Raw genomic sequence first — 20,061 nt, forward strand, 5'->3', positions numbered from 1 at the left:
GTCTTCTAAGTTGTCAAATTGTTTTTGCTTTGGAAAGCCTCTAGGTTGAAGGTCTTCATGTCTCCAGCAAGATCCTCACAGCGTACTTACCCTGCATATGTCCTGTGCCCTGCAGACTGGATGAGAGCAACTTCAGGAGTGATGGGTTCAGGCTCTGTCTGGGCAAAGAGGTAGGAGTGTGGAAGGACACAAAAATTACATGGCTGTTCCAAATGGGGTAACAAACCCACACAACACCACACACGAATCAACAACATGGAAACAGACCTGACTAGGTGCATGTGATGCTTGGTAAGAGTGTGGATCAAACTAGCAAGTGAGAAAACTTGGTTGCCCTGACATTTAGCATTTCAGACAATAAAGGTTTCTACAGGCTGCAGATATTTTCAGAAATTACTCTTTCCATGCTGGTAGATGGAGAACAGTGCCTGCCTACTGCAGAGATGGGCAAGGTGAGCTGAGTGGGTCCTTTGTTAGGGGCAGCAAGGACAAGCTGCTTCAAAGAGAGAGGAAGCAGGAGCCTAAGCCACAGCAGGGCAGGCAGGGGCAGTGGCCTCAGCAGCAAAGGAGCAGTCCTGCAGTACCTAAGCACAAAGAGCAGGTCAGAATGTCAGGGTATGTGGCCAGACAGGGACATGGCCAGGCAATGCTGGGATAGCTCATGCAGGGGACAAGGGTGAGACCCTTAGCTGTGGTAAGGCCAGTGTTGCTGAGGTTTCTCAAAGCCAAACACCTCTATTACTTCAGCTGGACTTCAGTCCAGGCAGCCAATCCTCACAGAAGGAGAATATGCTCAGGGCCCTGACATTGCTCTATCAAGCCTGCTTGCAGCCATTTTGCACAGCATGCTTGCTCCATGTTCCTCTGCCAGACAGCAGAGTTGTGCATATGAAAGTACAACAGAAATCTTGTGGCCTCAGTAAAGATGAGAAGTCTTAACCATTTAATCAGCTGTTTAAATTGTCAAATATCCTAGCATCTGTAGTGGACAGAAAAATAATGATGTGTTTTCAGCTCCAGGAGCAAAGGTGTCCTGTTTTGGTGAATAGGGTGGATATGTAGTATAGGTCCTGGCAGGGAGAAAATGAAGCATTTTACCCATAAGCTATGGTGGAGCTTCTCAGACTTTTCAGTAGGTACTTGAAGGAAAAAGGGTTGTAAAGCCTAAAAGGGTCTTTCTCTCGAGCAGGAGGATTTTCAGATGAGGGAAGTGCTGGAATATACTCCTGTTTGTGCATAAAGAAACATAAAAGACTAGGAAACGGTTCATGAGGGATAGCTTAGTCATCTCTGGAGATCTTCCCAGTCACCATGTCTTTCCTCACAGCAAGGCCTGTGAGAATGCACAGCTTGGTGTGTCTTCTGCAAGTCCTCCCTTTCTTCCAATTGGGTGACAGACTGTAGCACATAGGAAGAATCAGGAAACAAGTGTCAAAGGGAAGGTCCCAGTTTTGTCTGGTTTTTGGCTGTAAGTACTGTGGAAGCTGTAGTTGAGGTGGGATATGAGTGTTTCCCCGCCCTTTCTCCCATTAATTGTGTCCTACATTGTGTGACTTCATGTCTCACAGCCATGCAGCAGCTGTTCTTACCACAGCCACACAATATGGGTTGCAGACACAAACTTGCCAGATTTCACAAAGCCTTGATGCTGTGTGTGGACTCATGAAGAAATGGAGAGGAAGGGTTGTCTATTGGAGGAAATAAAACATAAAATCCCAGTAAAAACCAAACAGGAAACCAAAACCCCCAAAGTCTTCCTGAGCTTTGGTAATGAGGTAACAGGATCTGAATCTGAACTCAACCTGTCAAATCAGCATAAACCTACAAAGTTCTAGGAGGAAGAACAACTAGGCTGTTAATATACATAAGCAGAGCACTGTGGCCTAAGTGGTTAACACACATTGCAATGCCTCAAGGCAGTCTGTTGAGTGCTCATTACATTATGTGAACAATAGACTCTCACTCTGGAGACTATTATTGGTCTCTTTCTTCCAAGATAATAGTTCTGTCCATGCTAACAGTCAGGGAAGACACATTGCAGGATGATACATTAATTTTGCCACCTGCCATTATCTATAGCTCTATGTCCCCATCCAGAGCTGGAGCTCTGATGGACATTCCTTGAAGATGAGCATAGGAAGATCAGACAGCAACAGCTGGACTGTGTTATGGCTCTTGAGCAGGACAGGAGTCACGTTTTCCAGCTGTCACTGCTGGGATCTTGCAGTGGACTTCTTGCATCACTTGTGTTTGCATCACTTGCATCACTCCCTTTTCTTTCCCAGGCATTGTAGGATGGCAACTCCTGCGTGTTGGGGCAGAGGCAGCTGCCTTGCTTAGTCGGCTGGCTTTTCAAGCCTTGAGGCAGTCTGAAGAGACATTCTCTAAAGGAGGAGGCTGCCTGTAACGTGCAGCCTTTGTGTTGAGCCTTACGCGTTTGGTATGTAAGGAGGTGTGACGCTCCCTGCCCTCTCAAGGCTGGTTTGCGAGCCGGGCTGGGCTGGTGACACCGGCGACCAGGCAATGAGTTGTCTCACCCGTGACCGTGTGCTGCCATCTGCTGCTGAGTCCCTTTGTTGCGGGCTTTCCCGCAATCCCTGGGCTCAGCCACCGTCTCTAGGGAGCGGCTGGGCACTCAGCAACTGGGATGCAAGAAGACATCACCTGAGACCTGGTTAACACTGGTGGGGTGCCCTCTGAAAAGAAATCACAGCTGGCGATTTGTAGATTGATAGTTTGGCAGTGATGGAATTGGTGCTTCTGGATGTAGCGGTGTCCTGCTATCCTACTGCCCTCTGTGCTTCAGTGCCCTCATGCCCAGGCAGCATAACGTAGGGCTTGGAACTGAGCTGTCCCAGGGCAGGCACACATCTCTTCTGGCCAGTGTGCATAGAGGTATGGATGTCTGGTGTCTTTAAAGTTCAGCCCAAAGGATTGGAGGTGCTCCTACTCTCTTTTAGCACTTGTCCATAAGTCCATGTTTATAGTGTTAAGCAAACTGTTCAAAGATGTGTGAGATGCTATGTCCATAGTGCTACACAAACCATCCTTTTGGTTAGCTAGGAGGGACAAGGAGGTGGATTCCAGAGAGGAGTAAGGGGTAGGTGAGCATTTTCTTTGCATGTGCTAAGTGACTATAGATAGAGTGTATGTCTGGCCCAGGGTTATGGGCTGCTGTCACCACTACCTAAAGCTGAACTCAATGCCATGGGTACGTGTACGAAGTGTGTTTGGAAATGACCCATTCTGGGTAGAAAACCAGAAAAAGCCCTTAAGCAATACATCCCATACAGAGAGAGGGTTACTGTAAGCAGATAACCTGCCCTGGGTAGCCTGGGCCAGCTCCAGAAGTAGTCCTGATTTGAGCAAGGTTTGAGCAAGATACTTCCAGTCTGAAGTATTTCCTTGCACAACTTTTGTGCTTGGCTGTGGTGAGGTGGGTCCCATGCTGGGCCAGCAGTGTGGTGAGATGTCTGAAATGGAGGGTTGGTCAGTGAAGGGGAATGCAGAGACCTGACAGTCATTCTTCAGAAAGGGCAGAGACTCTGCAAGGACCAAGACTGTGTATTGAGCCTGTCCTGTCCAGTCTTAAGATGCTAAATGTGTAAATAGCAGTGATCTGGAGGCAGAGTCCAAGAGACATGGGCCCTCATGCTACAGGCAGTGTGAATCATCAAGGAGCACTTTGCCCTCCTTGTAAGTCCCAGCTGGCAGGGAGTCATCAGCAGGGCCCTTTGCCCTCTGGGTCAATGCCAGCTCTGTGCTGGAGGCAGGTGGTGTCCCCTTGCCCTGCTGCTGGCCAGCATGAGCTTGCGCTGGGAGACTGCAAATGGCATGCAGGGACACCTTGACTACAGGGTAAGGGGCAGCACTTGCAGTCTTCCTGAAAAATCCATTCTTGAGGATAGGAGGGGGGTGAAGGAGCTCTGTAGGGCAGGGGAGGTTTGTGCTGTTATTCCAGTACCACCTGATATGACACCTTAACTAGTTCAGCTCTCCCCCACACCTCCCTATGAGGTTTTTTCCTGCATTGCCCCCACGTGCATGCAGAAGATGAGAGGATGTGGAGAGAAACAGCTTGAGTTGAAATAAGGTTCCAGCATGGGCCAGGGTGACCTTATGTGACAGCCCCCATACTTGTGACTGTGTTTATTTTCCATTTTTGTGCTATTCTTTCCGCTCCCTCCATTCCCCCTTCAAGAGCGGGAGTTCAGGTGCATTCACCTCACTGGGCATAGAGTAGCCAGACTGAATTCAAGGTTGTGGAGATCTGTGTGGTCCTTAGACAAAACTGGAAATGAAGCATGAGGTGTTCGTGGCCACAACTTGTTCATGCAAATTCCATGTGCCCATTCTAAGAAGATGAACCTCACAGCCCTGCCTCTGGAACAGGCCACTGGGGTCTGAGCAGGACTTGGATCTAGCCCAGGTTTGAAGTCAGATGTGCTGTTGTGGCAAGCAACTGCAGTATCTGATCTCCAACAATTTATAGCCTTGAGACTTAGATCCAAAAGAGGAAGGAGGTAATGGTGCATTGCTCCCAGTAATGGCATAAACCAAAGCTCCGAGGTAAATGCATCTGAATGTGCCCTCTGTCGGCTTTGATTTGGTAATTAGGGAAAATAAATAAAACATATCTTTGGTCTTCTGAAGAAAATCCTCTGTTAATGCTACATGTAAAGAGGCAGGTTGGGGTTTCTTGTCTCTTTGAAGATTCTCTGGATCATGTTCTTCCTTCTCTTATTCCTTTCCTTTTACCTGAGGGATTTTGGTAACCTATTATAACACTTGAGCGAGCGCATGACTTTGCCTTCCCGATTTTCATGAGTTTGAGCTCCCTCAGCTCAGGTAACTTTGGGACATGATCTCTTCTGCTTGAAACCCTCAGCCCTCACCAAAACTTGTCAGGGATGTGGCCAGGGGAGAAATGCACAAACCCTTTTGGGGAGGAATATTTCATCTGTTCTACTTTTCTTTCATTCCCCTGTGTTCTGCATGGTACCATAACCACAGCATTTTGGGGAGCTGCTCATCTCTGGCAATGTATTCGTGTCACTGTGGGTGGTTCTGCTCAGGATTCTGTGTGTTTCTGCTGACTCAGGGCTGCCTGTGGTGAAGTGCTGCCACCTGCCAGAAACTTGTGTGGCTTCACAGTGCTACCTTCTGTTTAATCCATCCCACTCATTGCTCTCACCTCCCTTTCCCACTGTCCATTCAGTACTTCACTGTTTCCTCTTCACCAGTGGATGCCCAAATGTCTTTTTCCTGAGCTTTCACAGCTCCATATAAGCCATTTTTCTCTTGGTCTCCTAGCAACCTGTATGGAACGCAGGTCAGGATTGTAGGCAAAGACCTACAAGAGGCAGGATTTCTTTTGTTGCAAGAGTTATATGGACTCTCCCCAAAATACATCGTGCTTACACACCTGTCCATTAATTCATTCTTTTGTTGTATTAACCTGGCCACTAGAGATGTCAAACCTTTAACTTCTTAAATCTCCATTAGACTTCTCCCCTTCTCCCTCTTCGATAAGTTCCCTGCTAGCCTGGGATTTGCTGATTAAAAGACAGTTTAAAGCAAAAGGCCACCCACTGCTATTAGCCAGTGTTTCACCTTTGAATTTCCTGAGAACCCCTGGATTCTTGCCCAGAATCATCTGGGATGATTCCATTGGAATCATCTTGCCCAGACCTGCTAATCCCTTACCTTTTGCACAATCACTTTTATTTTGGACAGATCCTTTGATTTAGTCCCCCACAAAACAGGGTTCTTATGTATGAATTTCACCAATTTCACTATTGTGATAAATAATTAATTTAGCTTTATTTTGATGTCCTTGTTTTCTCTGACTGCTTATTTTATACTCTGCTCTTCAGTTGGCCTCAAGGCAATATATCAAATATGAAGGGTTCAAGGAAGTTCTGACACCTTTGCTTTGTTATGGTTTTGCACTTACTGGAGGTCAAAATCGTTTCAATTTTCCTCATTTGGATGCAAGGTCAGCTTGTTGAAAAATGCATACTGATAATCCCTTTGGGTAGACATTTAGTCATGTCAGCTTCATTTTGCCTTTTGTCAAATCTTCTAAAGAGGGTCTAGGTATTTGGGTAGCCAATGTGATGTCCCTATGTAACCTCCATGTCACTTGTGATGACTCACAAGCCTTCAGCTCAATTCCCTCAGCTGCCCCTCTCCATTCAAACTGGCCTGTGAGAAGTGTCTCACTTCCCTGCTCTGCTCAATTTAAAAATGGGATTTCTTCTGGAATGTGTGGGGTCACAGTTTTAGGATTCAAGTCCTTCTTTTTGCTTATAAATTTGAATTTAACTCAACAGTTTCAGCTGGATTTTCAGAAGAAGTAAGGCACATGCAATGGCACTGTTTCCTCTGCTCACATGGACCTGCGTGCTAAATTGGGTGACGCTGGCTGTGGGGTGAAAGGCTTGCAGATACCATCTTATTCAAATCTCATTGACAGGTAGGGGAGAAAGAGCGTTAGTTAGGAGAAAGAGAGCTGCCTTCTCTTTGGGACAGAACAACCAGCAGCTGGAGCATGAGGAAGGACGGAAAGCAGGACTGTGACAGTCCCAGAAAGGAGCTAGGGCTTGTAAGGCACATGGGAGGCACATGGCTGTGTGGGGTAGGGCTAAGCTGAAGGACATCTGTGAGGAAACCGGTATTGTGGGAGGACAAGGGAGTGAGCAGAACACAGGAGGAGGGGGAAGGCAGCAGCTGAAGAACAGCAGTGGGAATGCAAGGAAGTTAAGTGTGAGTTTTGGGGGTTTTTAAGCAAGATTTTTTAAAAATTATTTTTGCAACTCCACAACTATCTGCAGGGGTCAATTCTTCCTATCTCTCACCCTTTTACATGTCATCAGTGCATATGAAATTGAAAGGACAAATTTATCACTCAGGAATATCACCTCACTGTTGTTACACATTAGCTCAGCACTGCATCCCATGGAAGGATGATTCAGGGTTGACTTTTGATAGCAAATAACAACTCTTATGGCTGAGAAAGAAGAACTGAGCTGCCTACTGATGTTCGAGTGCAGTCAAATGTAATCTAATAAAAAGAGCAGCTAGAGCCTTAATTTGCATTTGAAATGCCTCAGCTGTGTTTGGAGATGTGTTTCAATGGAAAAAGCTCATGAAGCTGCTCTGTAACTTCCTTCTCTGTCTGCTGATGGTGTTTCTTGTTTCTTCACAGTGGAAATCTTGAAACCCTGCCAGGAAGTAAGCCTTTTCCCCACGAGACTGGGTCTGCTGAGTCTTGGTTGGGTGGGGACAGGGGGAAGCATGCAGAGGATTGCTCTGAATTCTCAACAAGAAATTTGAGGGCTTAACTAGATTTCAGCAGACACTTAGGGCGGCTTAATTCCAGTGAGAGAGCCAAGCCTGAAGACAAAGGATAGTGCTGGATGGATATTGGAAAGAGAAGCAGGCAGCATGCATCCTCTCAAAGGATCAGGCTTCTCTCCTGCAGCTATTCTTATTCTTGTGGAAAAGTCACCCTCTTTGCACACAATACATAAAGGAGAAGTAAAGTTAGCTCAGGACACAGGAGACATGAGGAACGTCATTGATAAAGACAGTTACACGTGCCCCACTCTGTTTAGGGGAAGTTCTCCATAATTTGTGTTCAGATTCCCTTTATCTTCTGTCCCATTGTTCTCCTCTGTTGTCTGGTTCATGTTCTTCCTTTTACTGCTCTGTCTCAACTCCAGCTCTGTCCTGTGTACCCTCTGTGATCTCTGGATGTCCCATGAGCATCTCATTCTGCTCTGCCTTGAGGAAATTCCAGCTAGCCAAACTAACTAGCTTCTTCCTTCTGGTTGTTTTGGACACCTTGATGTGGCTCTTCAATACTTAGAGGGGACTTATAAGAATGATGGACATAGGCCTTTTACCAGCACCTGTAGTGGTAGGATAAGGGGTAATGGGTTTAAAATGAAAAAAGGCAGCTCTAGATTGGATATAAGGAAGAAATTCTTTACAATGAGGGTGCTGAAATGCTGGAACAGGTTGCCCAGAGAAGTTGCAGATTCTCCTTAATTGAAAATGTTTAGGGCCAGGTTGGAAGGGGCTTTGAGCAGCCTGATGTAGTGAAAGATGTCCTTGCCCATGGCAGGTTGACTGGAGAAGATAATCTTTGAAGGTCCCTTCCAAACCAAACCTGAGTGCTATCTGCTGACTGAACCCTTCTCACCCTGCCTGACTTACTGGCATCTGTTCTCGGAAATCTTTCTGATTTAGCGTGTATCTCAGCAGCCATTTCCCTTGTCTCCTTTCAAGGTCTGCTCCAGCTTGAAATCAGACTAAACACTGACACTTTGCCCATGGTAATATCAGAGGTCTTTACCAGAAAACAGGTAAGGGAGATAAATGATAGTGTTGGAAAAGTGGCAGAAAAATGTAAACCATTTCTTTTCAGCCTCTGACATGGAGGCTGAAGCAAGCACTGCTTTGAACTTCCACAGGCTGTGAATCAGGTTTTAATAGAACAGTTTCTGTGTGTACATTTCCCACTAATCTCTCAGAATACCAACATAATTGTTTTTAAATTCCACTTTGCTTGTTCTCCTCCCTGACCCCAGCCTGATTCTTCTGTTTCTTCTTGGTTTCAACCTTCTTATTATTTTTATTGCTCTGTCTAAGGCTGCAACCTCCCAGTCTCACTTCTACAGGAAGATTTCCTAGTTTGAGATTTGCTCTATTGCTAGCTTCCAACTGGGACTGACTTCTGAGAATGAGACATAGCTGCCAACATCTGATGTAGCAAATGCAGTTTAATGAGGGACAAGTGAAGACAGAATGCATTTTGTACTACTGGACTGCAGGTTAAACTGGGCTACGACCTGTGACAGCTGCAAATGTCAGAGCAATGGTAGAATTACTAACAGACAAAGAAAGGCATGAAAATATGGGAAGGGGAGATAGTTAAGTAAGAATGTTAAAAAGAGGAAAAAAAAACCAAACCTACAAATGTCTTGAAAAGGAAGCCTATCAGCTAAGAATCTGATATGGGGAAGGACGAGTGCAACTTCCTTTTCACTCGCTAAGTTCTCATTTTTCTTTTATGTCTCAAAAGCTTCCATAGTGCCAGGGCTAATTTCCTGGGCTATAAAAACTGAAGATCTCTTTGAAACATTTCTGAGCTCCCAGGAATTCTCCGGTTATCTCCACTGCTTCCAGTGTTCAGCACAGCCTTCTTTGATAGGCAGAGGGTGAATGAACGGATGGGAAAGGCTCAATAACTTACTGGTGTCACCCTCTGGAAACAAGGATCTGAAAGGACCACTTTTTATGTGGCAAAACTAAGGACAGGGTCACACTGGGATTAAATGGCATCAGAAATTACCTATGCTGAGGTGAAGTTCAAAAATGAATCACCAGCTCCAGTGGTCAAAGGTAAGGAATGAATGGGTTATTTGGGAGAAAGGGAGCTGGAGGGAGTAGGGATAAAGAACAGGGAATGGACATTTTTCCTTCTGTGACTCTGGTTCCTACCTGATCTTGACAAATTGGTGAGAAAAAGGAGCTAAATGAGCAGGAGACTGAAGGAGTTTTGAAACAGGAGTCTCAAGGAATGCCTCAAGAGGAAAGAGGTGTAGGAGTTGCAACAGGAACAAGCATAACTACCAGGAGCACAAACAGTAGGTTTCAAGTGACCATTTATTAAGGCATATATTTGGGCTCCCTCAGTCCCCTGTATGTTATGTAGTCTTGATTTGAGTCATTTCTGGACCATGCTGAGTACCAGCAGTAGAGACTGTGATTTATTACAAACAATCTGATCTGTCACAAAGATGGAGGGGCAAATGGCAGCAAATAAGCCCAAGCCCTGGCTGCTACTGCTCTTGCCTCTGAGTGGGACTACAGATTGCTGCCTGTGGAGAGGGTAGGAGTAGAGGATTGACATGCCTGCTTACAGTAGAGCAGCCAGTTTTACTCTACAGCTTCACGAGAGGTGGTACTGGCTGCAGAAACATAATCCTGTTGTCCATGATTGATTGAGAAATGGTCCTTGGAGAAGAGAGACCCAAAACTTGAACACCCTAAAATACACAGAAAAATTATTTAAGATCTGAAGGGAGATCCCACTCTGTTATTGATGTCTTCCACTCCTGAAAAGCAGATAACACACCAAACAAAAAAAAATTCATTCCTATGAAAAATTACAGCGGGAAAATGGTTCTCTTACTAGGCTTCTTGCAAATTTAAAGCATTTCTGATCAGTATGTATTGTAGTCATTATGCCACAAGTAAGAACACACAGGGATGTTCTCTGGCTCATTGCTTCTGCCCTGACATACAGGACCCTACACAACAGCAGGTTCCAGGGCAGTGAAAGTATGTGTGCATAAATCGGTGAATAATATTTTTTAAATTTAGGTAAATAATTACTGCTGCCTAAGGGTATTAACTTGCCTGTTTACTGCTTTACCTCAGTTTTACAGTCCCGAATAGAGCAGGCATCAACTCCAAGTTTTTCCTTGCCTGCTCTGAGGCATGAGTCATGGAAATAAAGAATGCACATAGCCCTGGCTGACTTGAAAGCTCACTGTTTTCAGTGCACCAAGATTAGCTGGTTCTGGATACAGTTAGCATTTCCATCGTGGTGAGGGTGGTGGAAGTTCCCCATTGTGTTCCAAATTAATATTCCAAAGACATCAAGTCTGCTGTGCTGGGATCATGCTGAACACGTTACAGAGCACAGACCAACAGTGGAAAGCATTTTGCAGGGAGCTTAGCCCACTGAGTGCACAAAATTTAAAGCACTTTGGTTGTCTTGCTGAGGTGCATGGCATGCAGGTCTCCCTGTGCCACCTGGGTGTGAGTGTGGGATGCTCAGGTCTGACTGGGCACAGGTTGAACAGTCAATCTCTGGATGTGCTGTGCATCAAAAAAATAATTTGGACTGGTTAGAGCTATTGTCTGAAGCAGGTGGCTGGACTCCAGAAAATGAGCTGGTTCCTTGTTTTCACTAAGGCAAAAGCTCTGGCTAGAAAAACATGATTTGACCAGGGAAACCTGAACCTTGTCTGTCTACACATGTGTTCTCTTCAGATAATGAAGGATGATGCCGTTTGCCCTGCTGTAGCAGTCTCTCCCAAGCCTTTGAGAAGTAGTCAGAAGGCTCCCACAAAGAGCAGGTTTCCGACAGTCTTGCTTACTCGGCACGTCTGGCAGGCACATTGGCTGCTGACAGACCTGGGAGCTTCATGATGAACAATGAATGAAGTTTCTCTAAATCTTATCACTAATACCAGTCCCTCCCAAAACTTCTTTACTCTTGTCCTGCAGTGAGAGTTGTTGTCTCTTTACCCTTTTATTTGCCCTGGTTTGTGTATCTGTCACAAGCTAGAACAATCTCCTAACAAGTGTTTGCTTCTCCTTTCCTGTGATCCTCTCTCCTGCCTGTTCCCTAACCTCCTCAGTACTGGCAATAATATCCCTCTAGACAAAAGTCAGGTCCTGGCAAGTCTTGATCTGAGTACTTTACTCAGGCTGCTGGACACAGCCTTCTATTCTCTCTAAATATACAACCTAGCACAACCTAGTTTTATTGCAGTAAATCTCTGAACCCTGGTTTGGAAAGTAGATATGGAAGGGAAAAAGATATCTTTTAATCTCCCAATGATTATGTGCCATCATAGCTTTGCACATTTTTTTGTCTCCCATCCTCATTTGGGTAACAAATACATTCTGCACAGAGAGTCCAAAAAGCTAAGAAGAAACTGAAGCAGGCAGAAAAAGTTTTCTGGGAAGAAGTCAACATGAAATCTTTGCATGTATGTCTCAAGTATCATGGCTTGAGCAATGTTGCATTTGGCAGCTTTGGGCTCAATCTAGAAATACATGGTTTCATTGCAGATTTTGAGGCCCTGTGAAGGGCTCACCCCCAAACACCAACAATAGCATTGGTGGCTCACTGGCTGGGCTGGGAACACACTCAGTGAATCTGACTTTCTCCAGAGACCACAGACATCCCCTGCTCTGTCCTAGTCTGCCCTTCTCCCAAACCATGTAACTTCCACATCAGAAATGAATTTCCCTTTTTTCTTTTGAAGAGCTCTACCTTGAGTAGTACATCTGTGGTATATGGACTGTGGACTGATGGAACCATAGCTGACTGTGGTGGTTTTTTTGGTGTGTTCCTTTGCTTTTAGTACCTCCTGAGACGAAGAAGCCTGAGCACCATCCCCAGAAATACCCACTCTGGCTCCCATGGCTGATCTCACTGCTGCTCCTCTTGGTGTGCATTGCCCTTGTAATTGTCCTTCTCGGTGAGTATGTGCAGGAGGATTTGGGAAAGAGGTCTGGAAGAAAAGCAGAGAAATCTGAGCCCAGAGGGGAATATCTTCTAAACAGAGAGGGCTTTTACTAGCAACAACAGTTGGGCACAGAAAACCCAAATGTTGAACATCTGAAAGGTATGTTTCGGAACAAAATCTTTCCTGACTACTTAAACACTGGGGATTTAAGGGCATGGCTGCAACATGACACAAGGCTCTTGCAGTCCAGCAAAAACAGATGTTATAACCAGCTAATATCTGGGAGCTAGGGCCACCCCAGCACTGTGCCAGGTGGTTGTGTTATGTCCCTCTTCTTTCTAAGAATGACAGAAAGAGTTAGGTGGGAAGGGGCTTTTGGAAGTCTCTAGTCTATTGCCCTACTTATAGCATGGCAATTTTCAGAACTTCATGGTTGTCTGGGCTTTCTGTAAGGTCTCAGGTTTTCCTGCCCCAACTTTGTATATATCTGCAGACATCTGCAGAAATCTTCCACTGTTTACCCTGAGGCCATGTCAGTGTGCCTAGATTGCCCATTCCAATCTTGCATGGCCGTTTTGGAACTGTGGAACAATTCTCTACCTTCATTCCCTACAAAAAGAACTCAGTTACATTTGGCAGATGGGCAAAAGTGGAGACAGAAGCACAAGTGTCTATACAGGCAGCTGAATCTGCACTTAGGCTCTCTGAGGTGCTTGGATATGCTTTGTGTCCTAGTAGAAAGAAAGGCTTCTTTGGCCTGGCATCTCCAGGATTAATTGCACAGTGCAGTTAATTAACTCTTACAACTTTTTAGGGTTGATTGCAGAATAATTCATTAGAAGTTATTCTTGGACATACAGTTTTTGAAGATTGTGATTACTGTTTCATTCTTATTTTTTATTAAAGATCCTTCATGGCACATTTGCACAAATTGTCAATAACCATGATGGACTGTGGAAGAGGCATCTCATTAGACTAAATCACTGCCTTTCCTTTTGCTTCCATTAGGGTCTGAGTCCCAGAAGTTTGTATTGCTTTGTTCCCAAACGTATGACCTTTCACAGTACTCAGCTAAATGGTTGGGGAGTTTTAAGTTGGGATTGTTAGCATCTGATACCTTCTGATACATATGGAACATTTAATTTTTGGTGTAAATTTACTAATCCAAGTTAATTGATGCTATGTAGGATTTTGGTTTAGCAGAGCAATTGAGCATTTAAATGAAACACCACTACAAATTGCACGTAGCAGAGAGTAGCAATTGCAAAGCACAGATGGATCACAATACAAACATGATTTTAATTGCTGGTCATACAAGCATGGAATCGCAGAATTATTAATATTGGAAAAAAACGCTCAGGTCATGTAGTTATACCATTAACCAACCACTGCCAAGTCCTCCACTAAACCATGTCTCCAAGTGCCATATCTACATGTTTTTTGAACACTGTCAGGAATTGTGACTCCACCACTTCTCTGGGCAGCCTGTTCCAATGCCTGACCACCTTTCAGTGAAGAAGCTTTTACCAATATCCAAACTAAATCTTCCCTGGCATAACTTCAGACCATTTCCTCTTCTCCTGTCAGTTGTTACCTGGGAGAAGAGGCTAAGTCCTCTCTAGCTACACCTTCCTTTCAGGGTGTTGTAGAGAGCAATAAGGTCATCCCAGAGCCTCCTTTTCTTCAGGATAAACACCCCCAGCTCCCTCAGATGCTTGTCAAGGGACTGTGCTCCAGATCCTTCTACAGCTCCAATGCCATTCTCTGGACATGCTCCAACACCTCAATATGCTTCTTGTGATGAAAGGCCCAAAACTGGACACAGTTCTGCAATATGCTCAACATCAAGACATTGAGTGTCCCCAAAGATGTAAAAAAAAATATGTGAGCTAAAGCCAGCTCAGGCCCATTGCTTTCTTCAGGTATGTTTTTCTGAGTCGTTCAGTTTTTTACACCATGTTGCACTAAGATGTGCACCTGTCCCATGCTGGTTTGGCTAACTGATGAGGACACTGCTCCTTTTGGATCCTTAGAAAGATGAACAGTTCCACAGCTGGTCAATTACCTTAGCTGAACTAAACCAAAAGCCATCTCTCTTCTCATCCCTTATTTTTGGGAAGGGAGAAGGTCATTCATTTATTGGCAAGAGGGGTGGTCAGTCAGGCATTGCCCTTGTCCATCTCCTCTGAGCCTTCTTCCATTACAGCAATGCACCAAGCAGGCTCTGGGGCCACTGTGATTGTTCTGCTCACAAGTAAAGATAGTTCTAAATGAAGTGATTGATAAAAATAGACATCTGTACTGCTAAGCACAGCCTGATCAGCTTCTAATCACTGCTCCTGAGTGTATGAGTTACTAAGAAGTTGCTGGGGTTGTGGATGTGGCCTGTCACCTGCACTGCATTATTCCCCACAAACTGGGAATCAGTAAATCCTAGGAGTTTATGCTGCACCACACCCTGGTTTCAGCAGCTCCAGCTGTATGTGTTTACCCTCACCTGGACTGTCTGTTGCTGATGGAACAGCCCAGCTGATGGGTTGTTCTTCCAAATTGCTGTTGATGTCTGGTTTAGGAAGTGACAAACTGTGACACTCAAGGGCTGCTTTGTGGACTGGCAGCTTGGCTGTAGGAATGTGCATGTAGAGTGGCTGTGGCTGGGTGGGATCAATCCTGCCCTGGGTGGCCTGTCCTCAGTGGGATGTGCTTCCAGGTGTCCTTCTGCTGTCTGACTTGGAAGAAGGTCTCTTCCTGGCTGGGAAAGCAAGCAGCTGTGCCACTTGTTTGGGCCAGGAGAGGTGACAGCTGGGACAGTGCCTGGTGGGGAAATGGTGGGAGGAGAGCAAAGGCCAGAGATGCTGTGTGAGGAGCTGGGAGGAAGGGCTAATCCTGCTGCCTTTGCTCTCCCTTTGCAGTGATTCCCTTCTGCCCCAGCAGTGAGCAGCCCACAGCCCTGCAGCAGCACTTCTCAGAGTGGAAGTGTGACTCAGCAGTGCCACAAAGCACAGGTCAGTACTTGCACTGTCCCCTCTTGCTTGGGGCTAAAGGCTAAAGGAGAATGGACAATGTCAAAACATGTCACTGAAAGAAGTTGTTGAGACTTGAGATCCCCTCACAAGGACTACCATGGCTTTGGGTACCCAAAGCTCCCTGGTCATACCCCAAAGCAATGGGGAGAAATGTCTGTGCTATCCCTGCTTTTTCATGCACTTTCTGTCAGGAGAAGTGACTCAGGAGAACATGAGCACTGTCCCTGGAAAACTTGGATCTTTGCAATCACCATGTCCTGTTAGTAACCTTCATCTCTCTGTGCTCTCCCTGCACAGGCCGAGGCTGGACATGCTGCCCAAAGAGCTGGCTAAGGTTTCAATCAAGCTGCTATTTCCTGTCCCTTGATACGATGAGCTGGGCTGAGAGTGAGCAGAACTGCACTGGGATGGGCTCCCAGCTGGTGGTGATCAACAGCAAGGCAGAGCAGGTATGTGCACAGGGCAGAGAGAGAGAGACCCAGCAGCCAGAGATACAGTGCTGGGTCCCTGCCCTGGAGGGGACTCAGAGCCCCTCCTTGTCCTGCAGGGGACAGGGAATGTCCTGTCTGCATCCCTAGAGCCCCAGCTGCCCTCTGCCACCAGCCCCACCCCACAGGGACTCCTGATGCCTCCCTGTGCTCAGTCCTGCATCTCATGGACATTGCACTCTCTCTGATTGCCAGGTTTTCCTCTCTGGGCAGATAAAAAAAGGTACAGGAAGAGAGAATTTCTACATTGGTTTGTTTGCAGAGGAGCTGGGTCAGTGGCAGTGGGTGGACAAGACTCCATATAATGCAACAGCAGCGTGAGTATCTGTGGATGAAGAGTGTTTGGTGTGGCTCCTGGTAGGGAACAAAAGTAGGGGAGATGTGAAGGTGTCTGCTGGTGCATGAGAGGGGAGTTCCCACCACACTTCCTTGGGAGAGATCAAAGATGCAGCAGGAGAGGAGTGTAGGACACCAGGTTCCCATGGCCCCATCTGTGCTGGTTATTGGTTATGAATTAACAACTGTGACCTGGAAATCATTGCTGTAGGCAGAGAGAAAGCTGCATCTCTCCAGCAGCAAGAACTCTTCAGAGATGACCAGCCTAGCCTGACATGTATTCACTACACTTATATGCACAGGAATGGCCTGGGCTGAAATGCTGGGAAAGAGATGGGGTGCAAGGAGAGGGCATGATGACTGACCTTCCTATGTCTTCTTCTGGAGATCTATCTTTCCCTGGAGGCCAACACAGTTCTCTGCTGGGTGTGAAGTGCATGGGGTGAGTGGTGGTGGTCAGTTGCCCCCAGCAGGTCGATCAGGGCCCTGTTGTGCTGGAAGGCTGTAGGAAGGAGGCAGCTTTCCATGAGACTCTAATGCCAGTGGGATATGGAGTGGAAGGAAGGGCACTGCTTCAGTCCATGGATCAGCATTGGGAGTTTCTGTCTCTTCCCTTCAAGTCTTGCATGCTGCTGTGGTCTTTTCCAGCAGTGCTTTACAGTGGATGCTGTAATAACAAACCTGTCTCTGTTGCAGGTTCTGGCGGTCAGGAGAACCAAGTAATTTCAGTGATGAGACTTCCACTGTAATGCATGTACCTGCAAATGCTCTCCACAACTGGAATGATGTCAGATCAGATTTCTATCATCACCGAATTTGTGAAGCTGCAGCAGTAACTGTGTGATGGAAATACTCTACCCCTGTCCTGAGTAAAACTGGGAGCTGAGCAGGGATCTGGGAGCAGTGCTGGCTGTGCTGGGAGGGGTGGGGAGCCCTGACACATCCTCACTGTGCTGGGTGGGATGATGTGTGTGGAAGTGAAATGAGCCTTTCTCCAGCATCCCCAGTGCATGTGCTTGCTCAGGGAACACAGGAAGGCTCAGGCTCATCAGAGCAGGTCCTGTGTTCTTGTGTCCTCTTCTCTCTGAGTGCGTCCAGAAGCCAATGGCTGAAAAGAAATGGACTTCTCCAGGAGGAAGACACAAGGAATAGCAAGACAGATGTCCAGAGATGCAATATCACTTGTCTCCTTGAGCAGAGGTGTTTTCTTTTTGTTGAGTGACACACAAAATTTTCTCTCGTTGTACTGGTTTTGTTGAAGAAATTCATAAATCTTAGACAAGAGACAATACAATATCAGACCAATGAAAAAAAGGCTTCATGTTGTATCTCTGTATCTCTCTTTTTCCCTTATCTGCGCTACAGAGGTATGGTTCTAGAATTGTGGAATGGTTTGGGTTGGAAGGAACCTTTAAGGATCATGTGTTTTCAACATCTAGGTCATGAGCAGGGACACCTTCCCCTAGACCAGGTAGCTCAAAGCCCCATCCAGCTTGGTCTTGAACACTTCCAGGGATGGGGTATGCAGAGGTTCTCTGGGCAACCTTTGCCAGTGCCTCACCACCCTTGCAGTAAAGATTTTCTTCGTAATACCTACCCTAAACCTGCCCTCTTTCAGTTTAAAGCCATTCCCCTTTGCCTTATCACTGCATGCCCTTGTAAAATATCCCTCTCCCGCCTTCTTGAAAGCCTCCTGGAAGGCTGCTATGAGAGCACCTTGGATTCTCTTTCCCATGGTGAACGATCTGAATTCTCTCAGCTTGTCCTCCAACCCTCTGCTCTATCCCCCTTGCCTTCATCTTTGTAGGCCTCCGTTGGGACTTGCTCCCATGGGAGAAGAAATCCACACTGGGCCTTCAAAGCCACCTGGAGGAAGAAGTCACCTTCCTGACTCAGAGCTGATCCTAGGCTCCCCTGAGGCAGCAGCATTCCTGGAAAGCCATGTCCTCAGTGGTGCCTGTAAGGACATCCTGCCCAGGCCAGATTATGCTGCAGAAGAGGCTGGAAGAGGCAGGGCTCCTGCTGCATTGACATTCCATCCAGAAGTTCATTGCCTTCGTGTCCTGCTGCAGACCACTGCATACCATGGATCTCCCTTTACTGCACTCCTTCCCACCTCCTGCCTCCAGTGTCCTCACTTCCCTTTCCTCAGGAAATATGTGCCTAAGCCTGCCTGACCTAACAGTGCCAGCACCCCACAGGGAATGCAACTGCATGTGCAACTCCTGTCTGTGTGACTGTGTCCCACCTGTGAAAGTGAATCCTCTCTCTGTGTCCCAGAGGGAGAGGGGAATTCATACTGGAGACAAGGTGACCAGGAGATTTGGCTTGCTGATCCAGTGGGAGGAGTTCTGTGAACAGCAGTGCGTGGTGGCTGCAGGTCCACAGGCAGAGCTCCAGGCAGTAGTGAGACACAGCGTGTAGGGACAGTATGTACATATTTGGGGACATACAGAAGAAACAGGACGTCTACATGCAAAAACCCACACAAATTAGCACAGGCAGAAAGCACTGACCCCAGCTCAAACAGCTGCCTGGTCCTGTTCCCCTCCCTGGCTTCTGCAGTAGGATGAAAGCCTGCTAGCAGAAAAAAATGTCTGTTTACACATATACGCTGTGGCCCTGCAAGTGAGGTCCTCTCCATCTGCAGGCTAGGAACCATGGCCTGCAGTGGCACAGCTGCACCCAGCTTCAGCCTGAGGTGCTGGGCTTGGCACTGGCTGAAAAGGTCCACCTTGTCTGGGTCTTTTAGCAAGATTCCTATGAGTTTCTGGCTTTTGCCTTGCAGGACTCCTCTTTAGGCCTCACTCTGCCACAACTCTTAGCACACAAGCAGGACAAGGAGCAGATTTCCTGTTTTCCCTTCTCCAGACAAGAGCCATCCCAGCACAGTAGTGTTATGCTGGCAGTGGTGAAGGAGCTGAAGGTGCATAACCCTTGAAGGACAAAGCAGGTCTGCAGGTCCCTCTGCTGGCTGGCCACTCCTGGGGTCAGCCTGCCGTGAGCAGCAGCCACTGCCAGGTCTGGGCATGGCCCTGTTGCCTTGGCTGTACGAAGAAGGCAGGATTCCATGGAGGACTGATGCCTGTGGGAACAGAGGAGGAGGAGACCAAGGGTGATTGATCCTGGGAGTTCTGGATGAATCAGGATCTGGAAGAGCCCATGTCCATGTTCCTGTGAGGCCTGAGACCCCAGGTCCTGGACCTCAGCCTTCCATGCAAGGCTTGACAAGGCCGTGCTGGAGGGAAACACATCTCCGCTTCCTGAGCCCTGGGGAGCTGACCAGTGTGAAAGATGGAGTCTGTAGTGTAATCCTGTGGAAGGCAGAAGGACAGCAGGGCTGGAACTATCTCCCACAGCAATGAGAGCCATTGTGTCCAAATCCCTGCAGCTGCAGCATCAACTATGTAATGGAGGAAACCTTGTCCTGAGGACAACTGGGACACCAACAGCTACACCCAGAGGTATTTTGAAATGGGTGTGAATGCTGGAGCCTGCATGCCCACTCTGCTGAGAGGGAATATTGCATGGAGGAATGATGGTCAGGCAGTTGGTGAGTACCATCCCTCCCTTCTCTGCTCTGAACTGCTCTAACTCAGCCTCTCTTCCTGTGAAGGAGGGTAGGAAGCTTCTCTCAGTTACTCCTGCCTGGCAAAGACTGGCTTTGCAATGGGATTGGCTTTTTCCTGTAGCTCATTAGGACACATGGTCAGTGCTATGGTCAGCTGTCTGGGGAAAAACTGCAGAGAACAATCCAGTGTTGTTCTCATGCCTCTGGTTAATTTCTGAGCACACTTGCTGTATTTTATACTTGGAACTTTCTCAGTCCTTACCCATCCCACTTCATGTTGGTCAGATGGCCTGGACAGCAGCAAGTGATAAAACAGGAGTGTGAATGCAAACATTTGTGTGAATTGAATACCTGAATCTAAT

General features: G+C 46.8%; 1 protein-coding gene across 1 annotated transcript; it reads left to right on the forward strand.

The window, feature by feature from the left end:
* Nucleotides 1–29: 29 nt before the first annotated feature.
* LOC146445093 (C-type lectin domain family 4 member A-like) lies at nucleotides 30–17,449 on the forward strand. The gene is made up of 7 exons (XM_085067317.1): nucleotides 30–170; nucleotides 7,211–9,411; nucleotides 12,174–12,290; nucleotides 15,191–15,283; nucleotides 15,602–15,753; nucleotides 15,988–16,109; nucleotides 16,825–17,449. The coding sequence occupies exons 2-7, from the start codon at nucleotides 9,345–9,347 to the stop codon at nucleotides 16,970–16,972; spliced, it is 699 nt and encodes a 232-aa protein (XP_084923443.1). The 5' UTR covers nucleotides 30–170; nucleotides 7,211–9,344; the 3' UTR covers nucleotides 16,973–17,449.
* Nucleotides 17,450–20,061: the final 2,612 nt, after the last annotated feature.

The sequence above is a fragment of the Lichenostomus cassidix genome, chromosome 1 (assembly GCF_008360975.1).
Source record: "Lichenostomus cassidix isolate B80296 chromosome 1, HeHo_3.0, whole genome shotgun sequence".
NCBI classification, from domain to species: domain Eukaryota; kingdom Metazoa; phylum Chordata; class Aves; order Passeriformes; family Meliphagidae; genus Lichenostomus; species Lichenostomus cassidix.